The sequence below is a fragment of the Sceloporus occidentalis genome, unplaced genomic scaffold, assembly GCF_023333645.1.
Source record: "Sceloporus occidentalis isolate IW3139 unplaced genomic scaffold, rSceOcc1.0.p SCAF_1, whole genome shotgun sequence".
Lineage (NCBI taxonomy): Eukaryota > Metazoa > Chordata > Lepidosauria > Squamata > Phrynosomatidae > Sceloporus > Sceloporus occidentalis.
The window spans coordinates 21,243,740-21,257,988 of record NW_028316981.1 but is presented as its reverse complement, the minus strand read 5'-3'; the positions used below and the strand labels follow the sequence as shown (position 1 = coordinate 21,257,988).

Sequence of the window (14,249 nt, the reverse complement as noted above, 5' to 3'; positions counted from 1 at the left end):
TCTGGAATAAATACTAAGGGCTCATTGTAACAGGCAGGATAGATGTAGTCTGAGGAGGAAGGCTGAAAGCAAAAGCAGCCTGAAATTTACCCATGATACGGGGGAAAGAAGGGTTGCTAAAAGGCTAAGGGTCAGCATTTTGAAAAACTGGCTCTGCCTGCTTCCTTCCCGCACATTTAAAGCATTCCACCACTACCACCCCATGTTTTCTGTGGTGGCTGCTTAAAAAGGAAGACTCATGAGATACAGCATAGCTCACTTTGGCAGCACATATACTAAAATTGCAACGATACAGAAAAGATTAGCATGGCCCCTGCACTTGCTCTCCAACATTTTGCAGATGAAAGTTGGGACATGCATGGCCTAGAAACTCAAGGTGTGGTCAAGATGGCAAAAGAGGTGAATGCGAAAGAATACGGAAGCTAGGAGAGAATGCAGCAGTTTGCTTTTGCCTAAATCTGCTTGGAAAGACAAGACTCCCCTCCCTCCCCCCCTCTCACCCATGCTGAGTTAACTGAGTGCAAATTCAGTTGATAAGCAATTCAAGGAAGAGGGAAAAGGAGAGAGAAACTGGGATATTTTAAATGTAGCTGAAACCATGGGATAACAGAGGATTAATTAGGACTGTCTAGGCAAAACGGAACAGCTGGACGGTATAGATACAGTACTAGCTCTCCACTCCCTGCCATTTCGTGTTATTAAGTTGAGGGGAAAAAAGATTACATCCCTTGTTGCTTTTAAAGTTACTTTTGAAACTTTGAGGGAGAAAAATATTGTTCAATAGTAACTTTTGAAATAGAAATTAGTGCACATTACACCAATAAAGTAACTCCATTTTTTAAACATTACTTTTGAAATGTAGCTTCATTACACTTTTTTTGGGCTTGTGCTACTACTTTTGTACTTTGCATTCAGTTTGGAGCAATCGTAATTTTAAACATTTTTTAAAGAAAAGAAAAAAAACCTAGGGTCTTAAATACCCCAAAGGCACCAGATTCTGTCTTGTCTAGCCAGCCCTGCTTAGTACTTGGATGGGAGATTGCCAACCAGGTGCTGCAGGCTATAGTTCAGAGGAAAGAACTGGCAAAACCATTCCTTGCTTGCACACACAAACACACACACACACACACACACACACACACACACACACACATCATGGAGGGGAGTGGGATCCCAGGCATTATTTGTTACACAATAAAAGCAATGCCCAGTTGGTCCCAACAACTATAATCTTTATAGTCAATTTGTCAACATATTTTTGTCCCCAGTGCTAACAAATTTCATACCACTCTTACTATTTTTGAACTTCACAGTACTTGGGGATAACAAGAATAGGAAGGATACATCACCAGAGCCAGAATTTGATTAGATAATGCAGACAGTGCAGATATTGTTACTTTATTTATTAAAATTTCCCATTAATAAATTATATTAGAATAAATTACAGTAGGATACATTCCAGGATCATATTCATCTACTCAGGCTTCTTACTAAGACCAGTAACCACATTTTTAAAGCTAATTTTCTTATTGGGATATGATAGCATCCAAATATATTCTGGAATCTTTGATTGAGCTGAGATTCCAAATTCTCCCAGTTTCTTGATCTTCAACTCAGTCTTCTCTATATATTTTATACTGTAAGTGTCATCATCCCCAGCAGGCATGAACTCAATGAACTCAATTCAACACCCAAATGTTCAGTTTCCCTCACCCACACCTACTATGGCCTGCCTTCTGTAGGACATTCAACTGTTAGCAGGGGAGAGAACTGAGATATTAGACCATCTCAAGAGCAAATTTAAAGCAAATTAACCACAAAAATAACTTACAATGATTTAAAACAATACATAAAATTCTGTACATATAGGCAAAACAAGTTACAAATACTTGTAAATCTCCTGAAACATCAGTTTAAATAAGAGGAGTCACTATATTTTCCTGAGAAACAGCAGAGCATGGGTCTGGATGGTTTTTGTTAGGATGCATTTTCCATAATTCTGGCGCCATGATGGAGATGACCTGTCTATAGTTCTAACATGTCTGATGGATGGGACTCTGAAGAGGACATGAATTAGATGATGGCATTAAATTACTGATAAAAGAAAAATGTACTATTTCTCCAGAAGTGATTGAAAATGGTTCTTTCTTCAAAGGCAACATTTTTCCTGAAGAAATAATTGAGTTGAAGGCCCTTTCAAATATGTAGTCCATCCACAGCTAATGTTTGCTAATATGAGATTTTCCCATGAATATTCAAACTGGTGGAGATGAATATATACTGCATATACTCGTGTATAAGTCTAGAAATTTTAGTCAAAAAAGTGACTGCAAAAACCTGAGTTGACTTATCCACGGGTCAATGTAAGTATTGTGCTTTAACTCTCATATATATATATATATATATATATATATATGTGAATGAACATGAACCAGCCCCTGGTGAAAGGCAAGAGAGTAATCTGTCCTGTAAGCAATGACTTCCCTCTATTCTCTCATCGATCCAGCTTTTAGCCTCCTGGAATTTTGTAAGTACTTTGGCATTGTTTTCCTTTGCTTCATCCTTTATATCCTTTGTTACATGGCCCTAAATTTTACCCTCAACATGTCCACGGGTCATATAAAAATTCATAATTTTGGCTGCCAAACCTGCTCTCGACTTATACATGAGGTTGATTTATAGTTGGGTATATACAGTAATCAACCTCATTTATTTCAATATTTACATCCCAAGGCTTGCAAGGTTACACGGTGTTTAGATTCCTTTGTCCTCACAACAGTCTTCCAAGTTATGTTTAACTGAAAGACAATTAACTGGGTAAGGATCACCCAGTATACTTCATGGTCAAAGAAGGATTTGAACCCAGATTTATGTAATTACTATATGACTGAGCTTCTGTTGTACTCATTAGCCCCTTGTTGGTGTTGTTATTGTGTGCCTTCATGTCATTTTTTTTTTTTACTTATGATGAGTCTAAGGCGAACTTATCTTAGGGTTCTCTTGGCAAGTTTCTTCAGAAGGGATTTTGTCATTGCCATCTTCTGAGGCTGAGAGAATGAGACTTGCCCAAGATCACCCAGGGAATTGATTCCTGATCTCCAGAGTCAGATTCCAATGCTCAAACCACTACACCATGTTGGCTCTCTAGCTCTTTATCTACTTTATTTTATTTACTGGATATGGACATAACTCCATGACCAAGGCCTAGTTGGCTCTACTGGACTAAAACAAAAGAAAAAGTCCCTGCAGACTATATCAGTTTATCTAATCAACTTATCCTTAGCTGCCTTTCAAGAGCATGGCCTGCTCAAGCTGATTTACAATACTTGAATGAGCAAAATCCAGTATCAAAACAACAATTTAATATGTATTCTTCCCAAAATTGCACTGCAACGAAATGTTTCTCTTGTCCCACTTCTGGCCTCTAGGGAAGTCTCTAGGTGCTTGGCAAGAGGTGAAGGCCTCAAGACACTGATGAAGATGGGATGTTCTCAACAGACAAAGGGGAAAGTCCACCGACATGAGTTTAATGAAGCTTATTGCTGTAACTGGCTCAGAAAGTCTTTCCCTTCACCATCTATAGTCACGGAAACTCTGGAAGACATGGTGGGTCCGATACAGAGGAAGGGAGACAGGGCTGCTTGTCTCTGCTCTTAGGCAATAGTAAACCTAGAAATATGGGGAAAACAGAGGTAAGTGTGAGGGGAAACATAATGTATAAACAACAATGTGTCTGATCTATAATTATCAGCTGTTCTTCCATAATTAAGATACATCTTCTCTTGAGGTCTTACACATAGAATCATACACATTCGCGTCTCATTCACAGACTTATAGCCCAGGATATAGTGGATCCATGCACTCAAGTGAGGTTTCAGCTGGGAACACAAGTTTAGCTCTGTGGTTACAGAAGCCTATGGATTTAGTTTTTATTTCACCTATCCAAGTGAGATAATTGGTTAGCTCTCTGGGCCAAATTTATGGTGTTCTCCAGCTTAATGCTTCCTGCCAGTACTGAAGATTTTTGCTACTTCTCTGTTAGAGTGGCTCCTTAAAAAAAAAATCTTTGCCACAAAATTTTGAATGAATTATAGCCAGTAACGGGTGGTAATGAGGGTTTGGAAAACACCCCACCCCACCCCAAATGTCCTTTTGAGCTCTTCTCCCATAGCAGGGATGGACTGGCCACTAATCTTACTGGGAGGTGTCTGCCCTGCCCATGTGTATCTTTGTTTTCTGGTGGATGATATTAAATCCATTTTTAAATAATGTATTTAGAAATATCAGACCTCATCTACTTTTCATTTACTTATTCCACCTGTCCTCATTCTATTCAGGCCACCCCACCTCATAATTTCTTACTATAGGCTTGATCATGTGTCTCCTTTTAATGGTTTTCCATGAAACAAGTTGTGTCTGTCTATTGCCTGTACTCAAGACAATCATGCATAGAATGTGTTTACGTTACAGCAGTTTGATACTACTTTACCTGCTATGGTTCTACCTTATAGAATCTTGGGATTTGAAGTCTGACAAAATTAATTAGCATTCTCTAGTATATTGCTCATAGCCTGCAACAGCTATGGGTCAGTCAGGGAAACCACAGCTTTGTTGTTGTGTGCCTTCAAGTTGTTTCCAGTGTATGGTGAACCTGTCATGGGGTTTCCTTGGCAAAATTGGTTGGCTTCCTCTGAAGCTTAGGCTGCATCTGCACTACAGAAATAATTCAGTTTGTCATGACTTTAATTGCTATGGTCAATGCTATAGAATTCTGGAAATGGTAGTTTTTTGAGACATTTAGCCTTGAGAGAGTTCTGGTGCCACAACAAACTACAATCCCCAGAATTCCATACCATTGAGCCATGACAATTAAAGTGGTGTCAAACTGGATTATTTCTGCAGTGTGGATGCAGTCTGAGAGAATGTGACTTGCCCAAGGTTACCCCGGGGTGTGTGTGTGTTTCAATGGCTGAGCGAAGATTTGAACCCTAGTCTCCAGAGCATTTGTAGATCAAAGCTCTACACCACACTGGCTCTCAACCCACAGTTAGTTCTCTGAACTCCCAGCTGGTCCTACAGAGTTCCAATTTTCTCCTGGAGTCCTGCCTGTTGAGCCAAGCATATTGGCTGCTTAGTTTTTTTTTTGTGTGTGTGTGTGTGGGGTTTTTTGGCTATGTGGCCATGTTCTAGAAGAGTTTCTTCCTGATGTTTTGCCAGCATCTGTGGCTGGCACCTTCAGAGAATGCTTGCCTGGAAAAGAGTTGGGTATGTATATACTGTGTGACCCTGGGAAGGCAGGAGTGATTTGCATGTGGATTGTTCTGTTACTAATGGCAGGCATAGCAGGTGGTATCAAACTGCTATAATGAAGTATAGTAACTATAGCCAAAGCTTTCTTAAAATCTATTTGCTTCTGTTTTGCAGTACTGTACTTGGTGATGGACTTTCTTGAGCCAGTTTATTTCTTACCAAGCAGCCAAGCGATATCAACAAAGCAGCACCGAATGCACAAGCCAAACCGATCAAAATAATAGCCCAGAAGGGAAGGCCAGCTTCATCTTTGGGTTTTGCTGTAGCTTTAGGAGAATGAGAAAAGAAAAGAAAAACTTTAATGGATCACAATAACAAGATAGAAAACAGTCATCTCCTTCTACTTTTTTGGAGCTCTAGGACCAAATCCTTCCATAAGCAAGTGTGTGTGTTAACTGCCCTCAAGTCAACCTCAATGTATAGCGACCCTATGAATGAGACCTCTCCAGGACACAGACATACCAGGACCTACATCTCCCAATTAGTTTATTGAGAGTGAAGAAGGTTGTGTGAAGGACCTGCCACAGGATCTTCTGGCAAGCCATTTTTTTTTGTAATTGGAGTGAGGTTTTCACCCACCATTATCCTTCTCCTCTTAAAGGCCTAATTAGTTTGCAGATGACGCGAGATTTTTATTTTATTTTATTTTAATCTCATTTTTCTCCAAGTATGGGACCCAAGGTAGCTTACAATGCAGTAAAAACAAAATATAACTAAAACCAATGGATAATACAAATGTTTAGAAAAACCATTAAATAAGCGATCTCATTATAATTAATTTTAAAACATTTTAAAATATAATAGAAATAGAAGCCCAGCATATTTCCTCTGCACAACCAATGAAAAGTTGATGTCTCTCAGTTCCTGCCAGTGATAAGAGAGTCCAGAGGAGGCCAGCCATGTTTCTTGAGGGAGAGAGTTCCATAGTCTGGGAGCAGCCACTGAGAAGGCCTCACTCCTATACTCACTCACTTGTGGAGGTAGCAGGATGGTATAATAGATAGTTCTCTCCCAAAACTCACGCAGGAACATGTGGAAGAATATGCTGTGTCTGATAAATTGTATCTATACAGGGCCTTATAAGTCATAAAGAGTACAGTCAGCCATCCTTATCCATGGATTCTTTATCCATGGATTCAATCATCCACTGTTGAAAATACTTTAAAAAATAAAACTTCCACCCAAAAACAAACAAACAAAGAAACAAACAAACAAATAATACAAGGGACACCATTTTACTATACCAATGCATATAATGGGACTTGAGCATCCATGCAATTTGGTGTCCACCGAGGGTCCTGGAATCAGACTCCAGCAGGTACCACTGTACTTTGAATTTTGTCTGGAAACCACCTGATAGCCGGTGGAGCTCTGTTGCAGCAAGGGAGTTGTCTGTTTACTACACCCAGCCCTGGTTGGCAGCCTGGCCTCAGCCTTTTGGACCCACTGAATTTTCTGAAAAGTTTCCAAAGGCAGCCCCACATAGAATGCATTTTAATAATACAAACTGGATGTTTTGAAACATCACCCCTTGATAAATAATTTGGAACTGAGCAGTGCCATTACTAGGGTTGGCATCATGGCAGTGTGGTAGTAGTGGTAGTAGTAGTAGTAGTAGTAATAATTTATTTCTCACCTCTCCTCAGGGTTCAAGGTGGGGTACAGCATGTTAAAACACGATTAAAAATACACAAACCTACGGTTTTAATGTGGACTGTAAAGTTATTGGCCTTTCATCTGATTCAGAGCCTAGGTATGATGGAGCTGTGCCTGCCTCTTCTTCTCTCCCTCCAAGGTGTCTATCCATTGTCCAGATGCCTTTCCCTTTCTTTTTTGGACCAGAGTTTTCCTTCCCTTTCTCCCGTGCACCCCAAACTGGCAAATATTTTCTAAGCAATTTTGCTTTGCAGAGGATCTCCCTGTGTTTGTCTTCATGATCTGGGTTCTGGGCACCACAATTTAAAAAGGATGTTGAAAAACTGGAGCGTGTCCAAAGGAGGGTGACTAAAATGGTGAAGGGCCTGGAAACCATGCCCTATGAGGAACGACTTAGGGAGCTGGGGGTGTTTAGCCTGGAGAAGAGAAGGTTAAGAGGTGATATGATAGCCCTGTTTAAATATTTGAAGGGATGCCATATTGAGGAGGGAGCAAGCTTGTTTTCTGCTGTTCCAGAGACTAGGACCCAGAGCAATGGATGCAAGCTACTGGAAAAGAGATTCCACCTCAACATTAGGAGGAACTTCCTGACAGTAAGGGCTGTTTGACAGTGGAACAAACTCCCTCAGAGTATGGTGGAGTCTCCCTCCTTGGAGGTCTTTAAACAGAGGCTGGATGGCCATCTACTGGAGATGCTTTGATTGGGAGTTCCTGCATGGCAGGGGGTTGGACTGGATGGCACTTGAGGTCTCTTCCAACTCAATGATTCTATGATTCTTTGATCTGAAATAGCTTTCCTCCTGGTCCTGCTCAGGTATTGGCTACACACTGATTTCATTCAAATAATAATAATAATAATACTAATAATAATAAATTTATTTATACCCCGCCCTTCCATGAGTATGATCAGGGCGGCTTACAAAATTTATAAAGCATTTCAATACAAAGTTAAAAATTCAATAAACAGTTAAAAACAGTTACTACAAAAACGGGAACAGGAAAACAATAAAATACACATATCAAGGGCAAATAAGAGCAAAAATTTACATCGGTCCGGAGTTGAAAAGGAAAAAGGAGCAGGAAAATAAATAGACAATCTAAGGTGGGAAGGCCAGCCGAAATAGATATGTTTTCAGCTGTTTTTTAAAGACAGCTAATGAGGCGGCGGAGCGAAGCTCTGCAGGGAGCTTGTTCCAATGTGAAGGGGCAGCAATAGTAAAAGCCCTCTGTGAGTTCCGTGTAAGGTTAGACCTAGGGACCTCCAACAGTTTAGTCCCGGAAGTTCTGAGTGTGCGAGGCGGATTATATGATCTCATGTGCACATTCCTTCTAATTTTACCTTTTGTCATACAATTGCATAATTGCTTATTCCAAAGCTTTGATCTGTGTGTCTTCTCGAGTGTGGTACCCTTTTGAGTATCTGAACCACCCCACCAACAACTATAATGTAATTATTACTTGACCTGGGTCATTGAGATACATGAGTACTGTTATGTACAGGCATGTGGTCATCCATGCTCATACTCATTTGAGGAGCAAGTGTCTACTACAGTGGGTCCTCGCCATACGCTGTCTTTTTATAGGCGGCTTTGAGCATAGGCGCTCAAAGCCGCCGGCGCGTGCGGGGCGGAAGGGGCGGCGCGTCCCATTCAATTGAATGGGCGCACGCGCCCGTTGCACCCTGCGCATGCCCGCGCCACCGTGCACGAGCCCCATTGTTTCCAATGGGGCTCGAGCATAGGCGGAATTCGCCTTACGCGGAGGGATCCGGAACGGATCCCCCACGTAAGGTGAGGACCCACTGTACTAGGAATAGATGTGCCGAAGTCAGTATATCTAGATGCAACTTCTGAGGCTGTTTTATTTAAGTTATGGTGCAGAGAGGATGGCCTGAAGTGACAGCAATAGACTCAGTCACAGTTTCAGTGTTAACATTAAGTGTTGATGTTTGCTGAACAGTGCCATTTTTTTACTACAGTCCATGATTCAACACACAGCAGTGACCACATCATAGAATCATAGAATCATAGAATCGTAGAGTTGGAAGAGACCACTAGGGCCATCCAGTCCAACCCCCCTGCCGTGCAGGAAATCCAAATCAAAGCATCCCTGACAGATGGCCATCCAGCCTCTGTTTAAAGACCTCCAAAGAAGGAGACTCTATCACCCTCCGAGGGAGTGCATTCCACTGTTGAACAGCCCTTACTGTCAGGAAGTTCCTCCTAATGTTCAGGTGGAATCTCTTTTCCTGTAGCTTGCATCCATTGTTCCAGGTCCTGTTCTCTGGAGCAGCAGAAAACAAGCTTGCTCCCTCTTCAACATGACATCCTTTCAAATATTTAAACAGGGCTATCATATCACCTCTTAACCTTCACATGCAGGATGGGGGGAATCAAACACATGGTTATCACATGCTGCTTTGATGGCTGCATGTGAAAAGGATCTTGGTCTGTTTTGTCCTTTTCTTGAGGGACTAGAAATCATTGCAAAGCTTTCTGACACATTCCAATAAAGTTCCTCACCCACATGAAGAAAAACAATACATTTTGGAGAAAACAAGGTCATACCCTTCTCTTTTAAATTTTTTGGGGTACAGGGATTAAACACACATAAACATATGGCAACCTAAGGTGCTGGGTTATAGTATGAATAAATAAATCTACCTGTGCTGGCAGTTGATGGCCAAAATGAAGTAGTGTTTCCAGAAACTGAAGTTGCATTGTTGCTTGGTTGTCTTGCAGTGGTGCTGGGACTAGCCTCAGCTGATGGCGATGCAGGAGTGCTGGAGGGGGAAGAAATGTCTGTGGAGCCAGGAGAGGTGGAGGCAGAGGATGCAGTATTAGAATAGGTTCCATTTGGAAAAGATATAGGAGTGCTGGAGGAAGAAGGAATGTCAGTGGAGCCAGGAGAGGTGGAGGCAGAGGATGCAGTACTAGAGGTGATCTCAGTTGCAGGAGATGTAGAAGTGCTGGAGAGAGAAGTAATGTCAGTGGAGCCAGGAGAGGTGGAGACAGAGGATGTTGTATTAGAGTTAGTCCCAATTGGAGCAGATGTAGAAGTGCTGGAGGAAGAAGAAATGTTAGTGGAACCAGGAGAGGTGGAGGCAGAGGATGTAGTATTAGAGGTGGTCTCAGTTGGGAGAGATGTAAGAGCACTGAAGGGATAAGAAATGTTAGTGAATCCAGGTGAGTTGGAGGCAGAGGATGCAGTATTAGAGGTGGTCTCAGTTGCAGGATATGTAGAAGTGCTGGAGAGAGAAGTAATGTCAGTGGGGCCAGGAGAGGTGTAAGCAGAGGATGTAGTATTAGAGTCGGTCTCAGTTGCAGCAGGTATAGGAGTGCTGGAGGAAGAAGAAATGTTAGTGGAGACAAGAGAGGTGGAGGCAGAAGATGCAGTACTAGAGGTGGTCTCAGTTGCAGGAGATGCAGAAGTGAGAGAAGTAATGTCAGTGGAGCCAGGAGAGGTGGAGACAGAGGATGTTGTATTAGAGTCAGTCCCAATTGGAGCAGATGTAGGAGTGCTGGAGGAAGAAGAAATGTTAGTGGAGCCAGGAGAAGTGGAGGCAGAGGATGTAGTATTACTGTTGGTCTCAGCTGGGGGAGTTGTAAAGGTACTGGAGAGAAAAGAAGTGCCAATGGAGTCATGAGAGGTGGAGTCAATGGATGCAGAGCTGGAGTTGGAGCTGGATCCTTCCGTGGAAATTGTGGTAGTAGAGTCATCTGGTGACACAATGGCTGTGGAATTCAAAATTATGTGGTTGATAAGACATTCTTTGCAGCAGTTGCTACCTCTAGAGGCAAATCACGGCTTCCATGTCAATGGAGTAGTAAATCTGTTCTGGGTTTTAATCTGTTTTTAAATTAGCTATCCAAGGTGCTGAACCTGTTTTGGCGATAGTGTTCAATATTTTGAATAGCTGTTTTGAAGTTAAAATCTTTATTGGAATTACTCTCTCTGTACTGCATAAGTTGCATCTGAATAATAATAAAAATGGTCCTGAGAAATAAGATGCACAATTCTTTTTGTGGATCATACATGTGTACATCACTATTGTTGTTGTAGGTCCCCCAATGAGTTTCCATGACTGAGCAGGATTTTGGCCCTGGTCTCCAGAATCATAGTCCGATGCTCAAACTACTACACCACACTCATTCTCATATTTCTCACACTGGTTCTTCATCTTAATAGAAACATTTCTTCATGTGTAAAGAAGAAAGGGAAATACCACTGCTGAGATGGCACTTGTTATCGAGAGTTTTTGTTAAGTACTTTCATTTTTCAAAAAAATCCATAAATTGTCTGCTCAGTTACTATTTCTAGTCAATCAGAACAGAAGTCAGTCTTTTGAAGTTCTAACCAACTAAGCTGAAGGTGGGCATCTTTTGGCTATCCAGATCTTGTTGAACTGTAGCTCTCAGTGCCCTTCACAAGAGACTATGCTTGCTAAGGCTACCACAAGTTGTTGGCTTCTGAAGTAATCAATCAAATGTTTAATCTTTAGGAACAATTCTACTGTCTTAAGATGAGTTACCAAACCCTTGGACCTGGTTATTTAACGCATCAGTTCATCCCACATTGTGAAATGATTTACTTAACAGATTACCTTTCCAAGTTCCATAAGCAGCTCCATAATTTACATGACAGAAATACAAAACATAGAGAGCTATCATAGCATAGTGGTTTGAGTGTTGGACTATGACTCTGGAGACCAGGATCCAGTTTCCAACTCAGCCATGAAAGCCACTGGGTGACCTTAGGTAAGTCACATGCTCTCAGCCTCAGGGGAAAGCAATGGCAAACCTCCTTTGAACAAATCTTACAAAGAAAACTCCAGGATAGGTTCGCCTTAGGGTCATCATAAGTCAGAAATGACTTGAGGGCACACAACAACAATACAAAACATGACAGGTACACCAATGTCACATGAGTAATTCTCAGCACAAATGTGGAAGAATGAAGAAACAGACACATATCCATTGGCACCCACGAACATCAATGAAGGACTTAAGAATACATTTAAGTTCATAGTATACATGGTGTTGTGGCAAGGCAAGTGGAGCTTGGGGGACCTGGCTAATGTACAAAATGTGAAGCTGTTTTTATCTAGTAGCTGACACATACCCTCCTTCCTCCACTGAAGTTGAAATGTGATCCTGAATGGTGGCACTTCACAGGATTTAGAAAGGGAGGTTTTTTTCCTGGTGGGTTGCGTCCCCCAGCCAGAATGACCAGTGGTCCGTTTAAAAAAGTAGAATTTTGGACTTTTATTCAAAGTAACAGCAAGCAGTTGCACAGCTGAATATTCTCCATGCAAAAATGACCTCCACATTGAAAACTACATAGAGATCATCTAAGCCTTGTCTTTTTCCAAATGATCTTGTTTTCTATGTGTACTGTATAGATTTGTTTTGTACAGGTGTGTATTTAGTAACCTCATCCCTTATTAGCCATCTGATATAGAAAAAGCACAACACAGGTTTTCTTCCTCAGTGTAAATTGAGTCTTTCTCTCAGTGCAGAGAGAACCAGTGTGATGTAAGGATTTGAATCTTCAACTAGGGATCCTGCGACACTGCAGAAATAAAGCAGTTTGACTCCACTTTAACTGCCATGGCACACCGTTAGGGAATTCTGGGATTTGCAGTTTGGTGGCGCACCAGAGCTCTCTGATAGGGAAGGCTGAATGTCCCACAAAACTTCAAATTCCAGAATTCCATATTACTGAGCCATGGGATTTACTCTGGGAGACCAGAGGTCAAATCCTTGCTCAGCCATGAAAACCCACTGGGTGACTTTGGATAAGTCACATTCTCTCAACCTCAAAGAAGGCAATAATAAGCCCATCTAAACTAATCTTGTAAAAAAACAACAACCAGTGAAGGGTTTGCTTTAGGTGAGCCATAAGTGAGAAATGACTTGAAGCCACACAACAATAACAACAGCAGTAGCAGCAGCAACAACAACAACAACAACAACAACAACAACAACACAGCACATAAATACCCAGTATATGGACAAATACATTTTTATAGACTCATGTTGGAGAGGGACAATTGATGGGTGGGAAAATGTTATCTGATACCTGTTGATTATTTATCATAGGAGAGAAGCATGAGTTGATTCTCTTCGGCCCTGGTTTAAAGAGGGCTGGGGGAAAAAGTTTCTGTGGTTGTTTTGTTTTAAACCAGGTTTTTTCCTTTTGCATTAATGGGTAGTACTACAGTATACTGATATAGGACTAAATCAGAAAATTAAGTAGTAAAATGTAGCTCAGATGTTATGGGCAGCAGCTTTTGAAGCAAGTTGTTTTTGGTTGAAATTATTTCTGAATGACATTTCTTGCACTATACAATAAAGTGATTAAAAGAAAGCAAGCGACACTGGATACTGATCTAACAATGAACAACTGCTAACAAACTGTTAAAGTTAAAATGTTTACATTCACACAGTCATTGTTGTTTCAGTAAGAGGGCTGGAAATAATAATAATAACCAGAATTCTTTTTAAAAAGTTACTTGCTTTAAAAAAAGGTTTAAACCAAATTGGTTTAAATCAGCCAAATTTTGCTGTCTGAAGCAAAACAGCTCCCCATCTCAACTGGCTAAGATATTTAATATCTGAGGCCAAAATCACATAGGTGCCCTGAGAATGAAAAAAAACACCACACAAATAAATTAAATAACTTGAGTTAGTTGCTGTTCTTACATGTCAACCAAGCCAAGCTGTCTAGATCAGGCTCTTTATTCTACCTAATTGCAGGACCACCAGGGGAAATTATGAATTTCTGCCTTCAGTCCAGGAGTGAGATTTCTGGGATTTGATGCCATAGCAAAATGAAGCACAGGGGGAACTTTCTTACCTGGCATGTTGAGGCACAAATACAAAATAATCCATACGAGAAATCTGTGTCCGATCGAAATGTCCATTGTGGCTAAAGCTGGCTGTGATATGATAGCTCAGAAACACTCTTCCTGCTTATATAGCTTCTTACAAAATGAAGCGCCTCTAATTCAGAAACTATCTGATCACATAATTCCTGAGCCTTCATATTTGTAATGGTGGGCGAAAGCAAATGTGCTACTTTTGGTCCATAGGGTGTGGCACACCTTATTCATATTAATGGACTGTACATAAAGGGCAGGGCTCAGCATGAGTGTTTGGAGAAGCTCATGCACTTAATCTTATTCTTTGCTCATTTCATGACGAAGACGGTGAAATATTCCTCTTGACAAAAGGAGTGGAAGAGTTAGTTTGTAGCCAAAAAAAAAATTGAGTAGTTATGTG

General features: G+C 41.0%; 1 protein-coding gene and 1 pseudogene across 1 annotated transcript; one reads left to right on the top strand and one right to left on the bottom strand.

Annotated features, from left to right (window-relative positions):
- The first annotated feature begins 251 nt into the window (after positions 1 to 251).
- Positions 252 to 319, top strand: LOC149321100 (U6 spliceosomal RNA; annotated as a pseudogene).
- Positions 320 to 1,391: 1,072 nt separating this feature from the next.
- LOC149321099 (uncharacterized) lies at positions 1,392 to 13,921 on the bottom strand. Its single transcript, XM_089491292.1, has 4 exons — positions 13,825 to 13,921; positions 9,630 to 10,700; positions 5,470 to 5,576; positions 1,392 to 3,669 (listed from the first exon to the last, which is right to left on the bottom strand). The coding sequence occupies exons 1-4, from the start codon at positions 13,889 to 13,891 to the stop codon at positions 3,571 to 3,573; spliced, it is 1,344 nt and encodes a 447-aa protein (XP_089347418.1). The 5' UTR covers positions 13,892 to 13,921; the 3' UTR covers positions 1,392 to 3,570.
- Between the last annotated feature and the right edge of the window lie 328 nt (positions 13,922 to 14,249).

Excerpts from the sequence above, each read along its gene's own strand:
- LOC149321099 (XM_089491292.1), bottom strand. The coding sequence starts at position 13,891 with ATGGACATTTCGATCGGACACAGATTTCTCGTATGGATTATTTTGTAT. Across the intron at positions 5,577-9,629 it reads GCCATCAACTGCCAGCACAG|CTACAGCAAAACCCAAAGAT; the intron begins GTAGATTTATTT and ends ATTCTCCTAAAG. Across the intron at positions 3,670-5,469 it reads TGATATCGCTTGGCTGCTTG|GTTTACTATTGCCTAAGAGC; the intron begins GTAAGAAATAAA and ends CCATATTTCTAG.